The 24,666-nt window shown below is 39.3% G+C and overlaps 1 protein-coding gene across 2 annotated transcripts in view; it reads right to left on the bottom strand.

The window, feature by feature from the left end:
* The window catches only part of SNAPC3 (small nuclear RNA activating complex polypeptide 3), a 44,094-nt gene extending 22,694 nt beyond the window's left edge, over positions 1-21,400 (bottom strand). Inside the window, exons 1-3 of one of the 2 annotated variants that reach the window (XM_082656038.1) lie at positions 21,072-21,400; positions 20,324-20,401; positions 12,375-12,459 (exon numbers count right to left, since the gene is read on the bottom strand). In XM_082656038.1, the coding sequence (XP_082512164.1) occupies positions 12,375-12,459; positions 20,324-20,401; positions 21,072-21,391 (483 nt within the window). In that variant the 5' untranslated portion in view covers positions 21,392-21,400. The remainder of the gene's footprint in view (positions 1-12,374; positions 12,460-20,323; positions 20,402-21,071) is intronic. The other variant, XM_082656039.1, reaches the window with a different exon arrangement.
* Between the last annotated feature and the right edge of the window lie 3,266 nt (positions 21,401-24,666).

The following is a 24,666-nucleotide window of genomic DNA, read 5'->3' as shown; positions in this document are numbered from 1 at the left end:
CAAAAATTCAGTTAAATACAAACTGAATGGAAGTAATGGAAGAACTGAAGAACAAAAACCATATATGACATACAAATAGCTAAATAGCAGAGGTAAATCGTCATCAGTAACTACTCTAAATGTAAATGGACTAAACTCTCCTATTAAAAAGGCAGAAGAGATCAGGGAAGATGGCGGAAGAGTTAAGACGCAGAGATCACCTTCCTCCCCACAGATACACCAGAAATACATCTACACATGGAACAACTCCTACAGAACACCTACTGAATGCAGGCAGAAGACCTCAGACCTCCCAAAAGGCAAGAAAGTCCCCATGTACCTGGGTAGGGCAAAAGAAAAAAGAACAGAGACAAAAGGATAGGGACGGGACCTGCTCCAGTGGGAGGGAGCTGTGAAAGAGGAAAGGTTTCCACACACTAGGAAGCCCCTTCGCGGCAGAGACTGTGGGTGGCGGAGGAGGAAGCTTCGGAGCCACAGAGGAGAGCACAGCAACAGGGGTACGGAGGGCAAAGGGGAGAGATTCCCGCACAGAGGATCGGTGCCGACTGGCACTCACCAGCCCGAGAGGCCTGTCTGCTCACCCGCCAGGGTGGCCAGAGCTGGGAGCTGAGGCTCGGGCTTTGGTTGGAGCACAGGGAGAGGACTGGGGCTGGCGGCATGAACACAGCCTGCAGGGGGTTACTGCACCACGGCTAGCCAGCAGGGAGCCCAGGGAAAAGTCTGGACCTGCCGAAGAGGCAAGTGACTTTTTCTTCCCTCTTTGTTTCCTGGTGCACGAGGAGAGGGGATTAAGAGCGCTGCTTAAAGGAGCTCCAGAGACGGGCGCGGGCCGCACCTAAAAGTGCGGACCCCAGAGACAGACATGAGATGCTAAGACTGCTGCTGCCACCACCAAGAAGCCTGTGTGCGAGCACAGGTCACTCTCCATACCTCCCCTCCTAGGAGCCTGTGCAGCCCGCCACTGCCAGGGTCCCGTGATCCAGGCACAACTTCCCTGGGAGAACGCACGGCGCGCCTCAGGCTGGTGCGACGTCCTTTTGGCCTCTGCCGCCGCAGGCTCGGCCCACATCCGTACCCCTTCTTCCCCCCCAGGCCTGAGTGTGCCGGAGCCAGTGAATCAGCGGCTCCTTTAACCCCATCCTGTCTGAGCGAAGAACAGATGCCCTCCGGCGACCTACACGCAGAGGTGGGGCCAAATCCAAAGCTGAACCCCGGGAGCTGTGCGAACAAAGAAGAGAAAGGGAAATCCCTCCCAGCAGCCTCAGAGGCAGCGGATTAAAGCTCCACAATCAACTTGATGTAACCTGCATCTGTGGGATACATGAATAGACAACGAATCATCCCAAATTGAGGAGGTGGACTTTGAGAGCAAGATTTATGGTTTTTTTCCCCTTTTCCTCTTTTTGTGAGTGTGTATGTGTATGCTTCTGTGTGAGATTTTGTCTGTATAGCTTTGCTTCCACCATTTGTCCTAGGATTCTATCTGTCCGTTTTTGTTTATTTCCTTAAAAAAATTTTTTTTCTTAATAATTATTTTTTATTTTAATAACTTTATTTTATTTTATCTTCTTTCTTTCTTTCTTCTTTCCTTCTTTCCTCCCTCCCTCCCTCCTTCCCTCTTTCCCTCCCTCCCGCCCTCCCTTCTTTCTTCCTTCCTTTCTTTTTCTCCCTTTTATTCTGAGCCGTGTGGATGAAAGGCTCTTGGTGCTGCAGCCAAGAGTCAGTGCTGTGCCTCTGAGGTGAGAGAGCCAACTTCAGGACACTGGTCCACAAGAGACCTCCCAGCTCCACGTAATATCAAACGGCGAAAATCTCCCAGAGATCTCCATCTCAACACCAGCACCCAGCTTCACTCAACGACCAGCAAGCTACAGTGCTGGACACCCTAACGAACACAACCCCACCAATTAGCAGAGAGGCTGCCTAAAATCATAATAAGTCCACAGACACCCCAAAACACACCACCGGACGTGGACCTGCCCACCAGAGAGACAAGATCCAGCCTCATCCAACAGAACACATGCACTAGTCCCCTCAACCAGGAAGCCTACACAACGGGAACTACGAACCTGCAGGCTGCAAAACGGAGACCCAAAACACAGTAAGATAAGCAAAATGAGAAGAGAGAAAAACACACAGCAGATGAAGGAGCAAGATAAAAACCCACAAGACCTAACAAATGAAGAGGAAATAGGCAGTCTACCTGAAAAAGAATTCAGAATAATGATAATAAAGATGATCCAAAATCTTGGAAATAGAATAGACAAAATGCAAGAAACATTTAACAAGGACCTAGAAGAACTAAAGAGGAAACAAGCAACGATGAACAACACAATAAATGAAATGAAAAATACTCTAGATGGGATCAATAGCAGAATAACTGAGGCAGAAGAACAGATAAGTGACCTGGAAGATAAAATAGTGGAACTAACTACTGCAGAGCAGAATAAAGAAAAAAGAATGAAAAGAACTGAGGACAGTCTCAAGAGACCTCTGGGACAACATTAAACGCACCAACATTCGAATTATAGGGGTTCCAAAAGAAGAAGAGAAAAAGAAAGGGACTAAGAAAATATTTGAAGAGATTAGAGTTGAAAACTTCCCTAATATGGGAAAGGAAATAGTTAATCAAGTCCAGGAAGCACAGAGAGTCCCATACAGGATAAATCCAAGGAGAAACATTCCAAGAAACATATTAATCAAACTGTCAAAAATTAAATACAAAGAAAACATCTTAAAAGCAGCAAGGGAAAAGCAACAAATAACATACAAGGGAATCCCCATAAGGTTAACAGCTGATCTTTCAGCAGAAACTCTGCAAGTCAGAAGGGAGTGGCAGGACATATTTAAAGTGATGAAGGAGAAAAACCTACAACCAAGATTACTCTACCCAGCAAGGATCTCATTCAGATTTGATGGAGAAATTAAAACCTTTACAGACAGGCAAAAGCTGAGAGAGTTCAGCACCACCAAACCAGCTTTACAACAAATGCTAAAGGAACTTCTCTAGGCAGAAACACAAGAGAAGGAAACGACCTACAAAAACAAACCCAAAACAATTAAGAAAATGGGAATAGGAACATACATATCGATAATTACCTTAAATGTAAATGGATTAAATGCTCCCACCAAAAGACACAAACTGGCTGAATGATACAAAAACAAGAGCCATATATATGCTGTCCTCAAGAGACCCACTTCAGACCTAGAGACACATACAGACTGAAAGTGAGGGGATGGAAAAAGATATTCCATGCAAACGGAAACCAAAAGAAAGGTGGAGTAGTAATTCTCATATCACACAAAATAGACTTTAAAATAAAGACTATTAGAAGAGACAAAGAAGGACACTACATAATGATCAAGGGATCGATCCAAGAAGAAGATACAACAATTGTAAATATTTATGCACCCAACATAGGAGCACCTCAATACATAAGGCAAATACTAACAGCCAAAAAGGGGAAATCGACAGTAACACATCCATAGTAGGGGACTTCAACACCCCAATCTCACCAACGGACAGATCATCCAAAATGAAAATAAATAAGGAAACACAAGCTTTAAACGATACATTAAACAAGATGGACTTAATAATTGATATTTATAGGACATTCCATCCAAAAACAACAGAATACACATTTTTCTCAAGTGCTCATGGAACATTCTCCAGGATAGATCATATCTTGGGTCACAAATCAAGCCTTGGTAAATTTAAGAAAATTGATATTGTATCAAGTATCTTTTCCAACCACAACACTATGAGACTAGATATCAATTACAGGAAAAGATCTGTAAAAAATACAAACACACGGAGGCTAAACAATACACTACTTAATAACAAAGTGATCATTGAAGAAATCAAAGAGGAAATTTAAAAATACCTAGAAACAAATGACAATGGAAACACGACGACCCAAAACCTATGGGATGCAGCAAAAGCAGTTCTAAGAGGGAAGTTTATAGCAATACAAGCCTACCTTAAGAAACAGGAAACATCTCGAATAAACAACCTAAACTTGCACCTAAAGCAATCAGAGAAAGAAGAACAAAAAACCTCCAAAGTTAGCAGAAGGAAAGAAATCATAAATATCAGATCACAAATAAATGAAAAAGAAATGAAGGAAACGATAGCAAAGATCAATAAAACTAAAAGCTGGTTCTTTGAGAAGATAAACAAAATTGATAAACCATTAGCCAGACTCATCAAGAAAAAAAGGGAGAAGACTCAAATCAATAGAATTAGAAATGAAAAAGAAGTAACACCTGACACTGCAGAACTACAAAAGATCATGAGAGATTACTACAAGCAACTCTATGCCAATAAAATGGACAATCTGGAAGAAATGGACAAATTCTTAGAAATGCACAACCTGCCAAGACAAAATCAGGAAGAAATAGAAAATATGAACAGACCAATCACAAGCACTGAAATTGAAACTGTGATTAAAAATCTTCCAAGAAACAAAAGCCCAGGACCAGATGGCTTCACAGGTGAATTCTATCAACATTTAGAGAAGAGCTAACACCTATCCTTCTCAAACTCTTCCAAAATATAGCAGAGGGAGGAACACTCCCAAACTCATTCTATGTGGCCACCATCACCCTGATACCAAAACCAGACAAGGATGTCACAAAGAAAGAAAACTACAGGCCAATATCACTGATGAACATAGATGCAAAAACCCTCAACAAAATACTAGCAAACAGAATCCAACAGCACATTAAAAGGATCATACACCATGATCCAGTGGGGTTTATTCCAGGAATGCGAGGATTCTTCAATATATGCAAATCAATCAACGTGATACACCATATTAACAAATTGAAGGAGAAAAACCATATGGTCATCTCAAGAGATGCAGAGAAAGATTTCAACAAAATTCAACACTCATTTATGATAAAAACCCTCCAAAAAGTTGGCATAGAGAGAACTTTCCTCAACATAATGAAGGCCACATACGACAAACCCAAAGCCAACATCCTCCTCAATGTTGAAAAACTGAAAGCATTTCCACTAAGATCAGGAACAAGACAAGGATGTCCACTCTCACCACTCTTATTCAACATAGTTTTGCGAGTTTTAGCCACAGCCATCAGAGAAGAAAAGGAAATAAAAGGAATCCAAATCGGAAAAGAAGAAGTAAAGCTGTCACAGTCTGCAGATGACATGATACTATACATAGAGAATCCTAAAGATGCTACCAGAAAACTACTAGAGCTAATCAATGAATTTGGTAAAGTAGCAGGATACAAAATTAATGCCCAGAAGTCTCTGTCATTCCTATACACTAATGATGAAAAATCTGAAAGTGAAATTAAGGAAACACTCCCATTTACCATTGCAACAAAAAGAATAAAATATCTAGGTATAAACCTTCCTAAGGAGACAAAAGACCTGTATGCAGAAAATTATAAGACACTGATGAAAGAAATTAAAGATGATACAAATAGATGAAGAGATATACCATGTTCTCGGATTAGAAGAACCAACATTGTGAAAATGACTCTACTACCCAAAGCAATCTACAGATTCAATGCAATCCCTATCAAAATACCAATGGCATTTTTCACAGAAGTAGAACAAAAAATTTCACAATGTGTATGGAAACACAAAAGACCCCAAATAGCCAAAGCAACCTTGAGAACTAAAAACGGAGCTGGAGGAATCAGGCTCCCTGACTTCAGACTATACTACAAAGCTACAGTAATCAAGACAGTATGGTACTGGCACAAAAACAGAAAGACAGCTCAACGGAACAGGATAGAAAGCCCAGAGATAAACCCACGCACATATGGTCATCTCATCTTTGATAAAGGAAGCAGGAATGTACAGTGGAGAAAGGACAGCCTCTTCAATAAGTGATGCTGGGAAAACTGGACAGGTAGATGTAAAAGTATGAGATTAGATCACTCCCTAACACCATACACAAAAATAAGCTCAAAATGGATTAAAGACCTAAATGTAAGGCCAGAAACTATCAAACTCTTAGAGGAAAACATAGGCAGAACATTCTATGACATAAATCACAGCAAGATCCTTTTTGACCCACCTCCTAGAGAAATGGAAATAAAAACAAAAATAAACAAATGGGACCTAATGAAACTTCAAAGCTTTTGCACAGCAAAGGAAACCATAAACAAGACCAAAAGACAACCCTCAGAATGGGAGAAAATATTTGCAAATGAAGCAACTGACAAAGGATTAATCTCCAAAATTTATAAGCAGCTCATACAGCTCAATAACAAAAAAACAAACAATCCAATCCAAAAATGGGCAGAAGACCTAAACAGACATTTCTCCAAAGAAGATATTCAGACTGCCAACAAACACATGACAGAATGCTCAACATCATTAATCATTAGAGAAATGCAAATCAAAACTACAATGAGATATCACCTCACACCAGTCAGAATGGCCATCATCAAAAAATCTACAAACAATAAATGCTGGAGAGGGTGTGGAGAAAAGGGAACACTCTTGCACTGCTGGTGGGAATGTGAATTGGTACAGCCACTATGGAGAACAGTATGGAGGTTCCTTAAAAAACTACAAATAGAACTACCATATGACCCAGCAATCCCACTACTGGGCATGTACCCTGAGAAAACCGTAGTTCAAAAAGAGTCATGTACCAAAATGTTCATTGCAGCTCTATTTACAATAGCCCAGAGATGGAAACAACCTAAGTGTCCATCATTGGATGAATGGATAAAGAAGATGTGGCACATATATACAATGGCCATAAAAAGAAACGAAATTGAGGTTTTATTAGTGAGGTGGATGGACCTACAGTCTGTCATACAGAGTGAAGTAAGTCAGAAAGAGAAAGACAAATACTGCATGCTAACACATATATATGGAATTTAAGAGAAAAAAAAATGTCATGAAGAACCTAGGGATAAGACAAGAATAAAGACACAGACCAACTAGAGAATGGACTTGAGGACATGAGGAGGGGGAAGTGTAAGCTGTGACAAAGTGAGAGAGTGGCATGGACATATATACACTACCAAACGTAAAATAGATAGCTAGTGGGAAGCAGCCACATAGCACAGGGAGATCAGCTCGGTGCTCTGTGACCACCTAGAGGGGTGGGAGGGAGGGAGACACAAGAGGGAAGAGATCTGGGAACATATGTATATCTATAACTGATTCACTTTGTTATAAAGCAGAAACTAACACTCCATTGTAAACCAATTATACTCCAATAAAGATGTAAAAAAAAAAAAAGGCAGAAGATTGGCAGGTTGGATAAAACTAGATCCATCTATGCACTCTCTACAACAGACTCACTTTAGATATGAAGACACAAAGAGACTGAAAGTAAAAGATGGAAAAATATATTCCATACAAATATTAACTGAAAGAAAGCCGAGGGGGCTATATTACTGTCAGGCAGAATAGACTTTAAGTCAAAAAGAGACAAAGAAGGGCATTATATATTGATAAAAGATACAATCCAGCAAGATACAATACTTATAAACATATGCAGCTAACAGTAGAACTTCACAAGATATAAAGGAAAACTGACAGAATTGAGGGGAAAACAGATGGTTTCTACAATAATACTTGGAGATTTCAATACCTCACTCTCAACAATAAGTAGAACATTCATATGGAAAATTAATAAGGAGATAGAAGACTTGAACAACACTAGAATCCAGTTAGAACTAACAGACATATATAGAACACTCTTCCAACAACAGCCGAATATACATTCTTTTCAAGGGCACAGGGACCATTCTCTAGGATAGACCACCAAGTCTTAATAAATTTAAAAAATTAAAATCATTAAAAGTATCATTTCTGGGACCTCCCTGGTGGCACAGTGGATAAGAATCCACCTGCCAATGCAGGGGACACAGGTTCGAGCCCTGGTCCAGGAAGATCCCACATGCCATGGAGCAACAAAGCCCATGCGCCACAACTACTGACCCTGAGCCCTAGAGCCTGCAAGCCACAACTACTGAGCCCATGTGCCACAACTACTGAAGCCCAAGGGCCTAGAGACTGTGCTCTGCAACAAGAGAAGCCACCACAACGAAAAGCCTGCACGCCGCAACAAAGAGTAGCCCCAGCTCGCCGCAACTAGAGAAAGCCCGCATGCAGCAACGAAGACCCAATGCAGCCAAAAATAAATAAATAAATTTTTTTAAAGAGTATCATTTTTGATCACAAGGGAATGAAACTAGAAATCAGTAACAGGAGGAAAACTGAAAAATTTCCATGTAGAAATTAAACAGCATACTTTTAAACAAGCAATGGGTCAAGAAAGAAATCACAAGGGAAATTACAAAATACTTTGAAACAAATGAAACAAAAACACAACATGAGAAACTTACGGGATGCAGCAAAAGGAGTACAAAGAGGGAAACTTACAGCTCTAAACATCTACGTTAGAAAAGAACAATCTCAAATCAATAAACCTGAGGAACCAGAAAAAGAAAACTAAACCCAAAGCTAGCAGAAGGAAGGAAATAATCAAAACTAACTCAAGAAGAAAGGGAAAATATGAATAGACCTGTAACAAGTAAGAAAATTAAATCAGAAATTAAAAACCTCCTAACAAAGAAAAGCCCAGGACCAGATGGCTTCACTGGTGAATTTATCAATACTTCCTGAAGTCCTCCAAAAAATCTGAAGAGGAGAGAATACTTCCTAATTCATTCTATGAGATCAGCATACTCTGATACCAAAGTCAGACAAAGACACTATGAGAAAACTACAGGCCAACATCCCTTATAAGTATAAATATAAAAATTCTCAACAAAATACTAGCAAAACAAGTCCAACAGCATATAAAAGGGATCACATATCACAACCAAGGGGGATTCATCCTCAGGATGCAAGGGTAGTTCAACAAATGCAAATCAATGCAATATACCACACTAATAGAATGATGGAAAAAAACACATCATCTCAATTGATGCAGAAAAAACATTTGACAAAATCCAATACCCTTTCTTAAAACATTAAATAATGTTAAATAATTTTTTAAAACATTAAATAATACCCTTTCTTAAAACATTAAATAATGATAAAAACATTAAATAAATAGGAATCGAAGGGAACTTACTCCATATGATAAATGTCATATATGGAAAACCCACAGCTAAACTAATACTCAATAGTTAAAGATTGATAAGGATGTACACTTCTGCCACTTCTATTCAACAAAGTACTAGAGAAATTCTAGCCAGAGAAACTAGAGGGAAAAGGAAGGAAGGAAGGGAGGGAGGGAGGAAGGGATGGAGGGAGGGATGGAGGAAGGAAGGAAAATAGGTCAAGTGAGCAACCAAATTGGAAAAGAATAAAGTTATCTCTGCCGATGACATGCATGATCTTCGATGTAAAAAATCCTAAAGAACTCACACACACACAAAAATCCTGTTAGAGCTAATAAATTTAGCAAAGTTGCAGGATATAAAACCAACACAAATATCAGTTGTATTGGGCTTCCCTGGTGGCGCAGTGGTTGAGAGTCCACCTGCCAATGCAGGGGACACAGGTTTGTGCCTCGGTCCGGGAAGATCCCACATGCCGCGGAGCGGCTGGGCCCGTGAGCCATGGCCGCTGAGCCTGCGCGTCCGGAGCCTGTGCTCCGCAACGGGAGAGGCCACAACAGTGAGAGGCCCGCGTACCGCAAAAAAAAAAAAATAATCAGTTGTATTTCTATACAATAGCAATGAACAGTTTGAAAAGAATATTAAGAAAACAATTCCATTTAAAATAGCAAGGAAGGGCTTCCCTGGTGGCGCAGTGGTTGAGAGTTCGCCTGCCGATGCAGGGGACACGGGTTCGTGGCCCAGTCCAGGAAGATCCCACATGCCGCGGATCGGCTAGGCCTGTGAGCCATGGCTGCTGAGCCTGCGCATCCGGAGCCTGTGCCCCGCAACGGGAGAGGCCACAACAGTGAGAGGCCCGCATACCGCAAAAAAAAAAAAGTAGCAAGGAAAAAAATAAAATACTTAATAAACAATGTAACAAAGGAGATGAAAGACTTGTACATACAAAAAAACTACAAAATGTTGCCAAACAAAATTAAACACAACCTAAACAAACTGGAAAACATCTTTTGTTCATGGACTGGAAGACAATATCGTTAAGATAACAATGCTACCCAAAACAATATAAAGATTTGATGCAACACCTATCAAAACCTCAATGCTTTTTTTGTTCTTATTACAGAAATAGAAAAACTCATCCTAAAATTCATATGGAATTTCAAGGGACCATGAATAATGAAAACAATTCTGAAAAAGAACAAAACTGGAAGACTAACATTTCCAAATTTCAAAACTGACCGCAAAGCCACAGTAATCAAAACAATGTGGTACCAGGATATGGACAGACATACAGACCAGTGAAATAGAATAGAGAACTCAGAAATAAACCTTATTTGGTCAACTGACTTTTAACAAAGGTACCAAAACCACTCAATAGGGAAAGGACAGTCTTTTGTGCTGGGAAAACTGAATATCCCCATGCAGAAGAATGAAGTTGGACCTTTACCCTATACCATACATAAAAATTAACCAAAAATGGATCAACAACTTAAGAGCTAAAACTATAAAACTCTTATAGAAAACAGGGTAAAATAAAAAATCTTCATGACGTTGGATTTGGCGATTGTTTCTTAAGTATAACACCAAAAGCACAAATAACGAAAGAAAAAGAACAGATAAATTGTATTTTATCCAATTTTAAAACTTTTGTACATCAAAGGACTCTATCAAGAGAGTAAAAAGACAATCCACAGAATGGAAGAAAATATTTTAAAGTTATACATATGGTAAGCATCTAATATCCAGAACATACAAAGAACTCACAACTCAAAAACAAAGAGACAAACAAGCCAATTTAAATACTGGCAAAGGACTCAAAGGACTTTAATAGAACTTTCTCCAAAGAAAATATACGAATGGCCAAAAAGCACATGAAAAGCAGTCCAACATCAATAATCATTAGGGAAATGTAAATCAAAACCATAATGAATACCACTTCACACCCATTAATATGGCTATTATCAAAGCCTAGAAAATAACAAATGTTGACAAGAATGTGGAGAAACTGAAACACTCCTGCATTGCTGGTGGGAATATAAAATAATTCAACCCCTGTGGAAAACAGTTTCGTAGTTCCTCAAAATGTTAAACCTAGAATTACCATATGACCAAGCAATTCCACTCCTTGGTATATACTGAAAAGAGCTTAAAATGGACTCAAACAGATACTTGAACACTAATGTTCATTATAGCATTATTTACGATAGCCAAAAGGCAGCAATTACCCAAATGTCCAACAACAGATGAATGAATAAACAAAATGTGGTATATCCATACAATGGAATATTACTCAGCCATGAAAAGGAATGAAGTTCTCATGCATGCTACAGCATGGAGGAACCATTTAAACATTATAGTAAGTAAAATAGGCCAGATACAAAAGAACAAATACTGCATGATTCTACTTATATGAAATATTTATAATAGGCAAATCCACAGAAATGGAAAGTAGAACAGAGGTTACCAGGGGCTGGGGGAAGAGAGAATGGGGAGTTGGTGTTAATGGGTATAGAATTTCTGTTTGGGATGATGAAAAAGTTCAGAAAATAGTGGTGATGCTTACACAGCATTGTGAATGTACTTAATGCCACTTAAATGAGCATTTAAAATGGTTAAAATGTTAAATTTTATGTTATATAAAATTTACCACAATTATAAAAATGAGTGAGAGAGAAAACAGGTGCCCTTCTGCACTATTAAGTGCCTAAAACAGCATTTGGCTCGTAATAAGTTGTCAAGAACATGTACTGAATGAACCTATCATGTCTACTAACACTTAATTCCTCATTATTCACCATCTTAAATTATTCTGAGGGTTTTAGCTAAGAAATAATGGATTAGAAAAGAATATAGTTAAACCAAAATCAGGAGCAGAACAAAAATATCAGAAAGAGGGTGGTGAAAGGCATGAAATTAGCCTAATACAGAGGGCAAGACCAAAGTAAAAGCAAAAATAAAGGCCAAGATCTGACAGGAAAATGTGCCATCACTTGAATTTCTTTTCTTTCTTTTTTTTTTTTTTTTTTTTGGCTGCACTGCATGGCTTGCAAGATCTTAGTTCCCTGACCAGGGATCGATTCTGCGCCCTTGGCAGTGAAAGTGGAGTCCTAACCATTGGACTGTCAGGGAATTCCCCATCACTTGAATTTTATCGGTCTTTTTCTCCTACTAGTTCCCAGTCCCAGTGAAGTTTCTCTAATTTGTTTCCAACTAAGCACATCCAATATAAAGCCCCCATACAGTCATCACTAACATCAATGAGAGTTTGTTTCATGGGAAGAGGTGGAAAAGATAAGACTTTTTACCATCTCATAAGCAAATGTTTCTTGTCTGCAGACCCGGTCTATCGTTATGGTTTCTTCCCGGTGTTCCAGAAGTCTCTTTCTAACCCTGTTACAAGAAAAATCAAACTTCAACATTCTTTACTGGGGCTTCAAAAATATCTTTAATATTTAGCTTTTTATTCTGAACTAATTTTAGACTTAAAGAAAGGCTGAAAAAATAGTACAAAGAATTCCCTTACATCTCTTACCTGGCTTTCCCTGTTAACATCTTACATGTTCATAGAATAATTATCAAGACCAGGAAATTAACATTAATACAGTATTATTAACTAAAGAACTTTTTTGAATTTCACAAATTTTTAACTTTCGTGCCTTTTTTGTCCCAGGATCCTATTCAGACACCACATTGCATTTCTTATTTCTCCTTTCCCCTCCAGTCTTCTACAGTTCCTCAGTCTCTGTCTTTCATGAGCTTGACACTTTCAAAAAGCCCTTATCAGTGTTTTTATAGAAAGTCCTTCAATTTGGGTTTAATTGCTGTTGCCTCATAATTGGAGTAAGCTTATAAACTTTTGACAAGAATACCTCAAGAATGATGTTTTCCTTCTCACTGTATCATCCTGACGTTCATAATGTTAATATTAGTATGTCTTATTCCTGTAGATATTTACCTTGGTTAAGCTCCTGTCTGCCAGGTTCCTACACTAGAAAGATATTTTCTTTTCCTTTGTCCCTGATAAGTGTTTGCGGGGAGATACTTTGAGACTATGCAAATCTTGTTTCTCCTCAAACTTTCATCCAGGAATTTTAGCACTCACCAGTAGATTTTGTCTACAACACTTATTAACTGTGGTTTATACCTAACAGTGATTCTCTATTTTCCTCCTTTAACATTTATTCTTTGGTATTATGAGGAAGACCTGCCTCTTTCTTCCTATTTATTTATTTGGTTATTTATATTTTTAGTATGAACTCATAAATATTTACTTTATTCTACAGGTTAAAATCTAATACTACTGTTATTCTGTTGCTCAAATTATTCTAGTTTTGGCCACTAGGAGCTCCTTCAATTTGGCTCTGTTCTTTCAACAAGCCATCTTTTTTTTTTTTCTTGTTAAGTATTTCCTTGCTTTCTGGCACCACAGAAGATGCTCAAGGCTCACCCTGTATTTTCGTGTCTCAGCCCTGGAATCAACCACTTCTAGGAGCCCTAGTTCCTCTACTGGAGAGAGGTTTAGACACCTGTACCTGAGCATGAGGTGTTCTCATTGTTACTGCAGTCACTGCTTCCAGGACTCTCAGCAGAGAGAGGTACGAAACATACATATATATACTAAACCACACATGTACAAATATCTGTGTTTCTGTATTTTTCTGTTTATATATTTTTTAACTTCAATAATGTAGTTTATTTAACCCAATACTCTGTTATATATTTTTAAAGGCATTGAGTTTATACTAATACTTCTAATCCCAAACTAAAATCAGGATTCATTTTAGCCTTCAGCCTTTCCTTGTTTATAACTTTTCTCTACAAGAAACCCAGCTCCCTTTATCTATATTCACTTACACATTCAGTTCTTTAAAAAACATGGTTTCAGAATTGCTAACCTACACCCCTGTGAAAAACACTAAAAATTAATAGTTCTTTTTGTCTTCAGCCTTACAACACTGAATCCAAGTACACTTTTATACAGAATCAGATTAGATCTTTCTTACTAATTCTCTTCAGTGTTGTGATGCTATTCATTTGTAACACAATTAGACTCATTTGTTAGTTTCACATTCTATTTTGGGTCTTCCCCTACATCTTGGCTGGTTTTAATTGTCTGATTACTTTTGGGTTGTGTAAAAGATATGGGAAACACTACTATGATTCTAAGAGTTATAAAAGGTATACATATTCAGAAAAGTATCATTCCCTCTTGGTCCCGACCACTAACCTGTACCTATTTCCTCCTTTCTTTCCACCCCTGTCCTACCCACCCACCGCAGGCCACCAATCTCTACGGTTCTGGTTTACCCTCTCCATTTCTTTTGTTCAAACACACAGATACCTATGTATTTTCTTATATTCCTTTTTGTGTCAGTCTGAGTTCAATTAGGAGAAAAAAACTAAACAGTAATTTGAACAAAGTTTAATCTAAAGAATTATTAACTTTTAACAGAGGACTGGAGTAATGAGAGACTGGCAAGTAAGAAGTAGAGAACGCTAGAGAACAAAGGAATAGCATACAAGGAACCCTACTCCTTGCGCTAAGAAAGAATACCCAAGGAAGGCTCCCTTTTCTTCCCCCAGGACTGACAGCCAGACCTTATTGGAGAGGGAATGGCTGTGACTCGCTGAATGGCAGAGAAGTTGCTAGGGTGCATCAGTGGAACCTGCTGGAAATCTGCCCTCAAGGGTGACAGGAAAAGCTTTTCCAGGGAGGTTTCAAGGGGAGTGGAGCAGCAGGGAAAGCTCTGTGCTACTGACTGCCGGGTACTGCGGGAGCTGGATGCTGGGGAAGCTGTGTGTGCTGCAGGACCCTGCTGAGCCAGCACATGGCACCAAGAAGCAGAACTCCTTCCTCATGCAAAGTCTCTCCTGTGCCCTTTACTGACACAGCTTAATACTGTGCCAGTTGGGAAAGGAAATATATTTAAAGAGCTGAGACTCATTTTTACAGAGCAGGCAAAAAGGGTACACTTTTAGATGAGAGCCAATAAACTGATACCCAATGAAACTTCGTTTTTACAAGAAGGGTAACGTATGCTTCTGGGCTTTGCTTTTGTCACGTAACAGTATTTCCTAGAAATCTATTGGTTCATCCTTCCTTATCCTTTAGCACAGCTACACAATACTGCACTGTGTGGATGTCCTATAATTTCTTCAACACTCTCCTATGTATGTATATTTAGGATATTTCAAATATTTGCTATTACAAACAATGCTGCAACGAATAACCTTATGCATAATAAATTTTCATATTGTTGGAGGTATATCTTCAGTAGAGATTGCTAGAAGTGGGACTGCTAAGTGCCTATGTAATTTTGTGTTGGGCATTACCAAATCTCCCTAGAGGAGGGCTGCTATCAATTTACGTTTCCATCAGGAATGTCTGAAAATGCCTGCTTCCCTCAGCCTCATCAAAAGAATGTATATTTTAAAATTTGTGCCAGTCTGATAGGAGAAAAAAGGTATCTGTCACTTTAACTTGCATTTCTCTAATAATGAATCTGCATGAACATTTCTTCATGTTTGTGAGTTATTTTTATATCTTTTTTGTGTGTGAGTTATTGGTTCATATCTTTTCCCCATTTTCCCTTTGGGTTTTTGGTCTTTGTCCCTCAACTTTTAAGGTATTATATATTTGGGTTACCAGCTCTTTGTGTATATGTTATATTTTCTCCAAGTCTGGCAGCTGTCTTTTGACTTTGTTTATGGTGTTTTTTGTCATGCAAATTTTAAATTTTTATATGTAGTCCATTTTATCAATCTTTTCCTTTTATTACCTCTGGATTTAAATCATAGTTAGAAAGCCTTTCACTACACCAAGGTAGGCATGTTTCATTTTCTACATTTTGATCCCACTCCCTCTGGAGTTTATTCTTGTGTATAGCGTCATACTAAATTTCCATATGCATTTGAATCTAACTGGACTTTCTCTTCTATTCCACTGGTCTATCTGTCTATTCATGAGCTAGTACCCACTGTTTTAATTATAAAGGCTTTGTAGTATATTTTAATATATGGTAAAATTACCAGGCACTCACAATTTTCTCCTCCTCACCCAGTTTTTTCCTAGTTACTCTTGAATATATTCCATATGAACTTTATTATCAACTGTCTAACTCCATAAAATAACCAATACTTTTAGCATTTTTATTGGGATTGCACTTAATCTGTAAATTAACTTAGAAACAACTAACAGCATTATAATGCTTAGTATTCCTATTCAAGAACAGAGGATATCTTTCAATGTTTTCAAGATTTTTTCTGAGTCTTTCAGGAGGGTTTAAAATTTTCCCTTACCTCAGTTTTACACATTTCTTGTTAAATTTATTCTTAAGTATTTAACCTTTTTGACTATTGTAAATGGGATTTTCCTCCATTATGTCCTCTAATTGTTTACTGTTTGTATCTACGAAGGCCATTTTTTTTATTTATCAATTTTGTATCCTGCTCTTACACTAAATTCTTTTTTGGTTTTTGTCTGTTTTAGCATTGATTTCTTTTCCAGGTAATACCATTAAATCATTCACAAATAGAGCTAGTTTTTCTTCTTTATCTACCCTTATGCTTCTAATTGATTCCTCTTGTCAAACTGCATGGCTAATCCTGTAATACAATGCTGCAAAGCAGTGAGATACTAGGCATGCTTGCTTATTCCAGATCTTAGCAGAAATATATGTACTGCTTCCTTATTAAATAAGATACTAGCTTTACAACTAAGGTATATATATTTTACCATGTTGTAACAGTAGCCCTGTTAGAACAGTTCCATGTTAGAATGGCCTGATTTTTGTTTTTGTTAGTAAATTCTAGTTTTATTATGTTGTGATCAGAGAGTGCTGTTTGTTTTATTTCTACTCAATGGATGTTATGATGTTTCCTCTGTGACCTAATATATAACCAACTTTTGTGAATGTGCCACACAGTCTCTAACACAGGGTTATAAATTTTATGTATATATATGTATCTCCATAAGACATACCCTACTGATTATGTTGTTTAGGGCTCTTACCTCCTCACTTTTTTTAGCCAGTTGATCTGTCTTGTGCTGAGATTGGTATATTAAAGTGCCCTATTGTTAGTGTGTTTCTAGCTATGTTTCCTTGTATCCCCTATAGTTTTGTTTTATAAAGTTGGCTGCTATATTCTTTGGGGTATATATAAGTATTCTATCTTAACTGTGGTTTGTGGCCTTTAGCACTAAAATGTGTCCTTTGTCATATTTAATGTTTGGGGACTTGAATTTTATTAGTCTGTTATCAGGACCATTACATCTGCTCAATTTTTCTTTCCATTTATCTGGTATACTTTTGTCCCACCATTTATTTTTAACCTCTCTGAATTACTTTATTTTAGATGTGTCTGTTGTCTCTGCAAGGTTTTTGTTTTGTGAGCCTAATCTAAACCCTTTTATGAGACTGTAGAAAAACTGATGCCTTTGGCCTCAATTCTATTACATTTTCTAATTGTATGTATTTTGTTATATTAGCTGTTTTTTTCATTATGAGACATGTCTTTCTGCTTGTCTACTTTTTTAGAAATTGCAGAGGGAAGTTTGGTATTTGCATTTTTGTTCCAGTGGTTACCTTTGCATTTATATATTTTTAAATGCCCCTTGTTACCCATTTTCTCTCTGAAATATAATTGTTTTACTAGGATACATCTCAGAGTTGATAATTCTGAGTTAATTTTCCCAGGTAACCAGTGAGCCCTTTTAATTTGTTCAGGTTTTCTTCCCCATTCTGGAAATTTTTCTTAGATTATATTCTTAAATATTCTATCTATAAGCTATTGTACTAAAAACAATGTTGCTTAATCTTTGGAGAAAAGAAGTGCTAGAAATGTATTTTATGCCACAATAAAGGGATCATGTACTTAGGTTTTGTTTTTACTTTACGTTTTTAAGTTATTGGTAGGGAAAAGAAAGGAAGGTTTAGTGAAAGAGAAAGCAGAGAGAGACAGATTTTTGGCTTTTGGCACAAGCCTAATTCACTTGTCGTACTGTTAAGATTAAGATTAGTCTTATTTTAAATATAATAGTTTTAAAGTACATCAAAATAATCCCAGCTAAGGAATGCTGCACTAACTCCTTTCACATTAGATTATACATATAATTCTACTCACATTTCCTATGGAAGGGACTAGAAGACAACCAAGGAGATCCAGTTGATCTAGTAACAGAAAATAGCCAGGGGAAGCACTGTGTAAAGCAGTCTGAAAATTACTATTTCACATAGCTCAATAACATCATTATAAGCCAATTAGCATGTAATTAACTATAGAAAAAAAAAGTCTGCTTTATAAATATCAACTTTCTTCTTTTAGCCAATCTCTAAAAAATCGCTTCCTTAGGTTTATGCAAGTTTCATTTATTCCACTCATTCTACAAGTATCTACTGACTCCCTATTATTATATGCCAAAATTCTAGGAATGAGGGACATGGCAGTGGGTGTGACAGACACAGCTTATGGAACTTTTAAGTCTAGCTAGAAAACAGAAAATTAAATAAGTACAGTATAAGTGTGAAGAGTATTTCAATTAGAGAAGTATCGCCAGCTACACGAGCATAAAAGGGGAGCTAGATATCTAGTCCTTAGTCCTTCAGCTAAAACTTGAAAGATGAGTAGAAGTCAGCCAGACCGGGGGATAAGGAAGTGTGAGTGTTCTAGGCAAAGGCCTAGGATGAGAGAGCACATTCTAGGAACTGAAAAACAGTGTAACACGGCTGGAGCACTGCAGCGATGTAGGGCCGAAAAGACCAGCAAGATCCATTCTATAGAGAACCTTGTGATCCATTTAAGAACTCAGGACTATGCCTAAGAACGACTGAAAGATTTTATGTAAGAGAGTGAGACAATCAGATGTGCATTTTAGAAAAAAATCCAAATAATCAATCAACAATAGTTAAAGGGTACCAAATGGAGTAAAGCAGTCCGACAGGCTTAAGCGCAATTCACAGATGATGGAGCTTGGACTCTCAATGAACCTTCAAGGACTTTAGAAGTGTTAGAAGAATTCTAGACATTACAAGTGTGTCTATTTCCAAAGGTAGATAGATGGGTTGTAGAGATGTGGAAATGAATGTTAGGGACTCAAAGACTGGTTAGGTTAGGGTTCAGTTGGGAGAGGGGCCATGTGCATCCTGAGGCACTGAAAGAGAAAATGGTTGAAAACAAGTCAAGAAAGGCAGATTTGGGCTATGTGGAAGGTTTCAAATGTCTAAGTAAAAAATTCTGAAATTTGCCCATAGAGGAGAGGTTGAGCCATTGACGATTTCTCAGCAAATGAGCATGCTTAGGTGATAGCAGGATGGATAAGTCAGGAGAAAACACAGGACCTAGGAAAGACAGGAACCTTTTATAGTGCTCCAAGTGTTGCTAATGTAAGTGTTAGCAACAGGGATAAGAGAAACAGATTCGGCAATTACAAAAATAAGCCAACAATAAGGTAGGGTCGAAACGCCTGCAGGATAAAGTATGACAACATAGCTGATGCAAAGTAAACGGGCTACAAACTGGAAATTACAAATTTCACTATCACATGCAGTTTCTCTATAATAGTATTATCATAGAGCGGCCTTTCTCAAAATGTGGTTGGCAGACCGGAATTGATCTATGAGCTATTTGTAATCCAATCAGTACAGACAATGAGAGTAAGCATTTAGAAATGTTCACACCTATATGACAGTAATATTACTGTTGAATTTAATGATAAAAAACTTGGAGTTTTATTATGTTTGCCTTTTAATTTCATTTTTCTAGTAATTCATTTTTATCCTATTTTACAGAAGTATGGATCTGACAGAAAATTTTCAAAAACGAGTCCTTTACCACACTATCAGAGTATTTAGCTTGCCACCCCAAAATCTAAGCAGATTAACTGTACCTTTGTAAACACTTAAAAATAAACACAAATTTGAATATGGACTGGATATTAGAGATAATGCTGTTACTGTTAATTTTCTTAGGTATAATAATACCACTCTGATTAAGTAATAGGATCATACTTTTAGAAGCTATACGCTGATGTACTTAGCGGTAAATTATCATGATGTCTGCAACTTACTGAACAGTTCAGCCATAGAAAAAGACACACACGAGGTATCTCAAACACATACAGCTAAAGCCAATACGGCCACATGTCAACAATGGTTGAATTTAGGAGGTGGGACAACAATACCATACTCTCAACTTTCGAATAATATAATGTTGAAAAAAATATTTAAATAAGTAACAAAAGCAAAGTCCTCCATACCCCAAAGTCACTAGGTCAGTATTTTCTGGGATGACTTCTGGATCCTCCCCTTCCTCAAGGCACTTCAGTTTATCAAGACTAAAACAAAAACAAACAAAGTAATCACCACATCCTGTCCTTAGCAAGCAGGAGTTGTGTCCTAAATACATCACTGAATAATTAAGCATCAGATAACCAGAATTAAAGGCGAATTCTGTGCCAATATTCTATAAAGAAAGGGATATACGCCTGGTTGAAGGCGGCCAATACTGTTAAATGGAGAAATAGATTGTTATTTTAATATTTTCATTTAAAATAAATCACTTTGAGGAATATCTCAATAACAGTATACCCAGGAGGTCCCCAAAAGAGACCAGAGATAATCAAGGTTTTGACACTGCTGTGGTTAAATATCCTTCCAGCCTCATCATAAACTAAGGTTCCTCCGTCGTCAAAGTGTCTTGTCAAAGACATACACGTCGCTGTTACTCTGATTGCTTTCCTACATTAATAAACACTTTAAAAACTAGTGAATAGAAAAATTAATCTTTCATGCGGCTCTCTCGTCCCTTCAACCCCACTAGCAGAAATTGTGCATTCCCATCACGGGACTTCTCCCGTTGTTCCGGGAAAGCTTTGATAGGGCGGCCCTTCTACCCCGGGGAGTAAACCACAGGCCCGCCCCCATGATGAGGCCCAGGGGCGCGCAGGAGCAAGGCTGCACCCGGCTTGACTCCAAGCCGCAAGAGCCCCTCGGCCCCGCACTCACCCGCACACCGCCCTCAGCTCGGCTGCCGCTTCCAGGCTGCAGCCCAGATCCCGGGCCACGGCCTCATCCTCCCGGCCGGAGTCTGCAACCCCTCGGCCCCCGGGCAGCGCCGGTGCCGGCGGCTCCTTCAGCGACAAGTCCCCTTCCCCGCGCAGCCGGCCAAGCCACAACTCCCCGAAAGCGGCCACATGGAAAACGCGCGTATTCGACTCAGGAAGCTCGTACTCTGGGAAGTTGCAGCCGCCACTGCTGGGAACCGGGTTCTGCCTGCCGCCCTCCCCGCCGCCGCACGTTGAGCCGCCCCTGCTGCCTTCAGCCATGTTCGCCCCTCTCCCTTCCCGGCGAAAAGCGGCTGATCAAGGCCTCGCGGGGCTTGCTGGGACTTGTAGTTGCGCGGAGCCCGGGCCGGCGAGCAACTGAGCTGCACTGGCACAGCTTTAGACACTACGTTTCCCGTCAGGCCGCGAGTTGGGCCCGCCCCCGGGCGTGGCACCCCGAGCCTCCGCGTGCAGGGCTTGAACTCATTGTTCTCTAGTCTCGGCTCACAGGAGAGTGGCTGCGGCTTTCTTTTCACCGCAGCTTGTCTGGGGTAGTTCTCAGCCCGCTCGGTTACGCAGCATCGCTCTACGCGGGATAGGGCGGTTTTGGCACGCCCCTTGGTCCCCCTCGTTGTTTTCCTCTCGGCCCTGAGGTGCGGAACTTCTCCTTGACTCCAGGGTTCGAGAGCTGCGCTGCTGCCTCACTGACCCAAAGCCTGAGAGACTTGAGGGTCGAAGGCTGAGACCCGGGGCATGACTGGCCCTCCAGGTCCGGTTCGTTTAGAACCTCCTCAACGGCCCCATGTATATACGTGTATATATATACACGTATATACACGCGCAGAATAATGTTTATTGAGCGCCTTCTGTGTATCAGACGCTGTACAGTATTATCCCTAACGTATATTTTTAAAAATCACAACAGCTTTTCCAGGCAGGTATTATCATCCCACTTTTGCTGTTGAGGAAGGAGTTAACTGCTAGGAAATAGAAGCAAGGTCGGAACTCTGGGATTTTATCTGTAAACTAAGAAACTCTCCCTCCAATCTGAGGACCTGAGGATGTGCCCTTAGACATAGCTTGTGTCAGACTGTGGAAGGGTTCGAAGGAAAAAAGCCAAGAGTTTAAATAAGCAAAGGCAGAAAACAGAGAAGTCACAGTGACTTGGAATAGTGGGGCTGAGGCCATCTTCTCCCCTAGACTTGCCATTATGTAAGCCAGTAATTTCTTTTATCTTTAGATAGTTTGAGTTGAATTCTCACAACCTGAACACAATTAGTCTTCACAGTGCCTGTAAACCTTGCTCTAAATCCCTTAACAGGGGAGCTCTCACTCCAGAGAATGAAGTCATGTTTCAGATGTAAGAACTCTAACATGTATCTGGAGATTGAGTAACATTGTCTTCAGGAGTGGAGACCACAATGGTTCCTGAGAAGCAGTGGGAAGGGGCAGGACCAGAAAGAACACAGCAAGGGAAGGTGGTTCACTATGAGGTGTGGCATTTCAGAACAGCATCTTTAGATGTGTGGATCGCAGGGATCAGGGGGGAAAGAAGGGTTAGTGGTCGGCACCAGCGGAACTCCTTTGAGTCTTAGCGTCAGCGGCCACTCTTTGGAATAAGTCTAAAGAGGTCCAGAATAACCACTGCAGCATAAAAATTATTTTGAGCTGAAGGCATTTGAGAATTGGCTTTTTTTCCTGAACTCCATTATCTTCCTAAATGTGGAGCCTCCCCAAAGAACTCAATTGTCATAAATCCCCTCCCACAACTAGAGAAGATTGACTAGAAGTGGGCATCACACTTACACATTGTCACAAAGCTGTATCTCCCATCTGTTCTCCTAAAGACCTATTTATCTTTCCTGAAAGTCATTTGTTTTCCAGTAAGTGCCCTTTCTCCCCCTCCCCTATTAAGAAGTCATTTGTTTTCCTGTAAGTGCTGCGCTCCCCTTCCCCTTATCTCATTAAGATAGTACATAAGCCCAAATTCTAACCGCCTCCTTGAGTCAGCTTTTTCTGTGAACTCCCATTAATCTGTCTTTTGTCAGTTTAATTCACAGTTCCCAAATGACAATATAAGAGCGTAGAGGAAGTTTCTCCTCTTCAGCCATGGCAAAGGAAGCTTCTGGCCCTGTTGCAAGTTTGGCAGAAAATGGGAGCATTTTTAGACCTGGAACTAGGACCAGACAACAACAGAGAAGAGATAGAAAGATTCTAAGATCCCAGGATAGATATAGTCCTTGTAATTCTGGGTGAGTTTTGTATGATTCCTGAGGGAGGAAAAAAAACAAAAACAAAGGTTTCCCAATTGTGGATGTTGGAACCAACCACTGGGTTGAGGTCGTGGCATTAATTTAGAGACAGGATTCTGAGTAGTTGCACAAACCAAGCTTATGACTCTTGATTGGAGAGTAGGAATAGGGAGACATGAGCTCTCAAAGTTTGCCTCTGAGCATTAGTTTCCTCACTTGACACGCTTACATGAGCTCATCAGGTGATGAAAACTGGCTTGCTGGGGGGAGCCGTGGCAAACTGGGGAGTACCAGCCTCTGTCTACAAAGCTACCATGGCTGCCATGTAGGAATGCAGGATTTCTCCACCAGAGCTTCCAACATTTCTAAAGAAGTCAGATATTTAACTTTTTAACAACAACAACAACAAAAGTGAAATCTCCTGATCTTCAAATGTGGGCAATTAATTTTGTTAAATTACTTAAACAAGTTGGCCATTAGATTGAGGTGGCTCTAATTCAATGGCAACCTGCCTCAGAAAACCGAAGTCTAAGTCTGTAAATGCCTCAAGGTTACAAAATCAAAATGCTAAGGACAACCAATCGCAAACAGCCAACTAGACTTCAAGCTATAACCATTCAATAATTGCTTTGCTTCTGCCTTTTCTCTATAAGATTCTCTCCCCAGGCTCCGGTCAGTGGAGTTCTCCTAACCACTTCCTGTTTGGTGCTGCCCTATTTGAATTGATTTTTGCTCAAAGAGAGTCAAAAATTTTAACATGCCTCAGTTTATCCTTTAACAGTTCATATAACATTTAAAAACAGTATTCAAACCAAACACAATACACATAGGCATCTGGCCAGTGGCCTACCTGTTTGTGATCTCTGATCTACTGTATCTCTAAAATTCACCCAGCTCCCAATTTATGTAATTCCAAAAGTGAACTTCTTTCGTCTTGGTTTCCAAAGTAATTCTACCACTGCCCCAAGGCCTCCTTTCTCAGAATTAGACTACAGGTAACTGGGAGTCTCACTTGGGGTTGAAACCATGTTTCCCACATTTCAATAGTAACTGTCCAAGTTGTATTTCCATCTAGTTCTCTCTGATGTCTAAATCTTTCCTACAGCAAAGTCATTTATTTTATTCTTCTCCTCTGGCTTTGGCTTTTTTCCCTCTGAGTGGACAACTGGTCTGGATTTTTTAAAATAATTTTTGAATAAGCACATAATTTTAAAGGTAGAAATATCAACTGTATTATTATTGACTATATTCCAATATAGTCAATAACAATGTAATATCTTTGTATGGTGAGAGATGGTAACTACA

The sequence above is a fragment of the Grampus griseus genome, assembly GCF_964374135.1.
Source record: "Grampus griseus genome assembly, chromosome: 6".
Classification (NCBI taxonomy): domain Eukaryota; kingdom Metazoa; phylum Chordata; class Mammalia; order Artiodactyla; family Delphinidae; genus Grampus; species Grampus griseus.
This window is presented reverse-complemented; position numbering and strand designations above follow the sequence as displayed.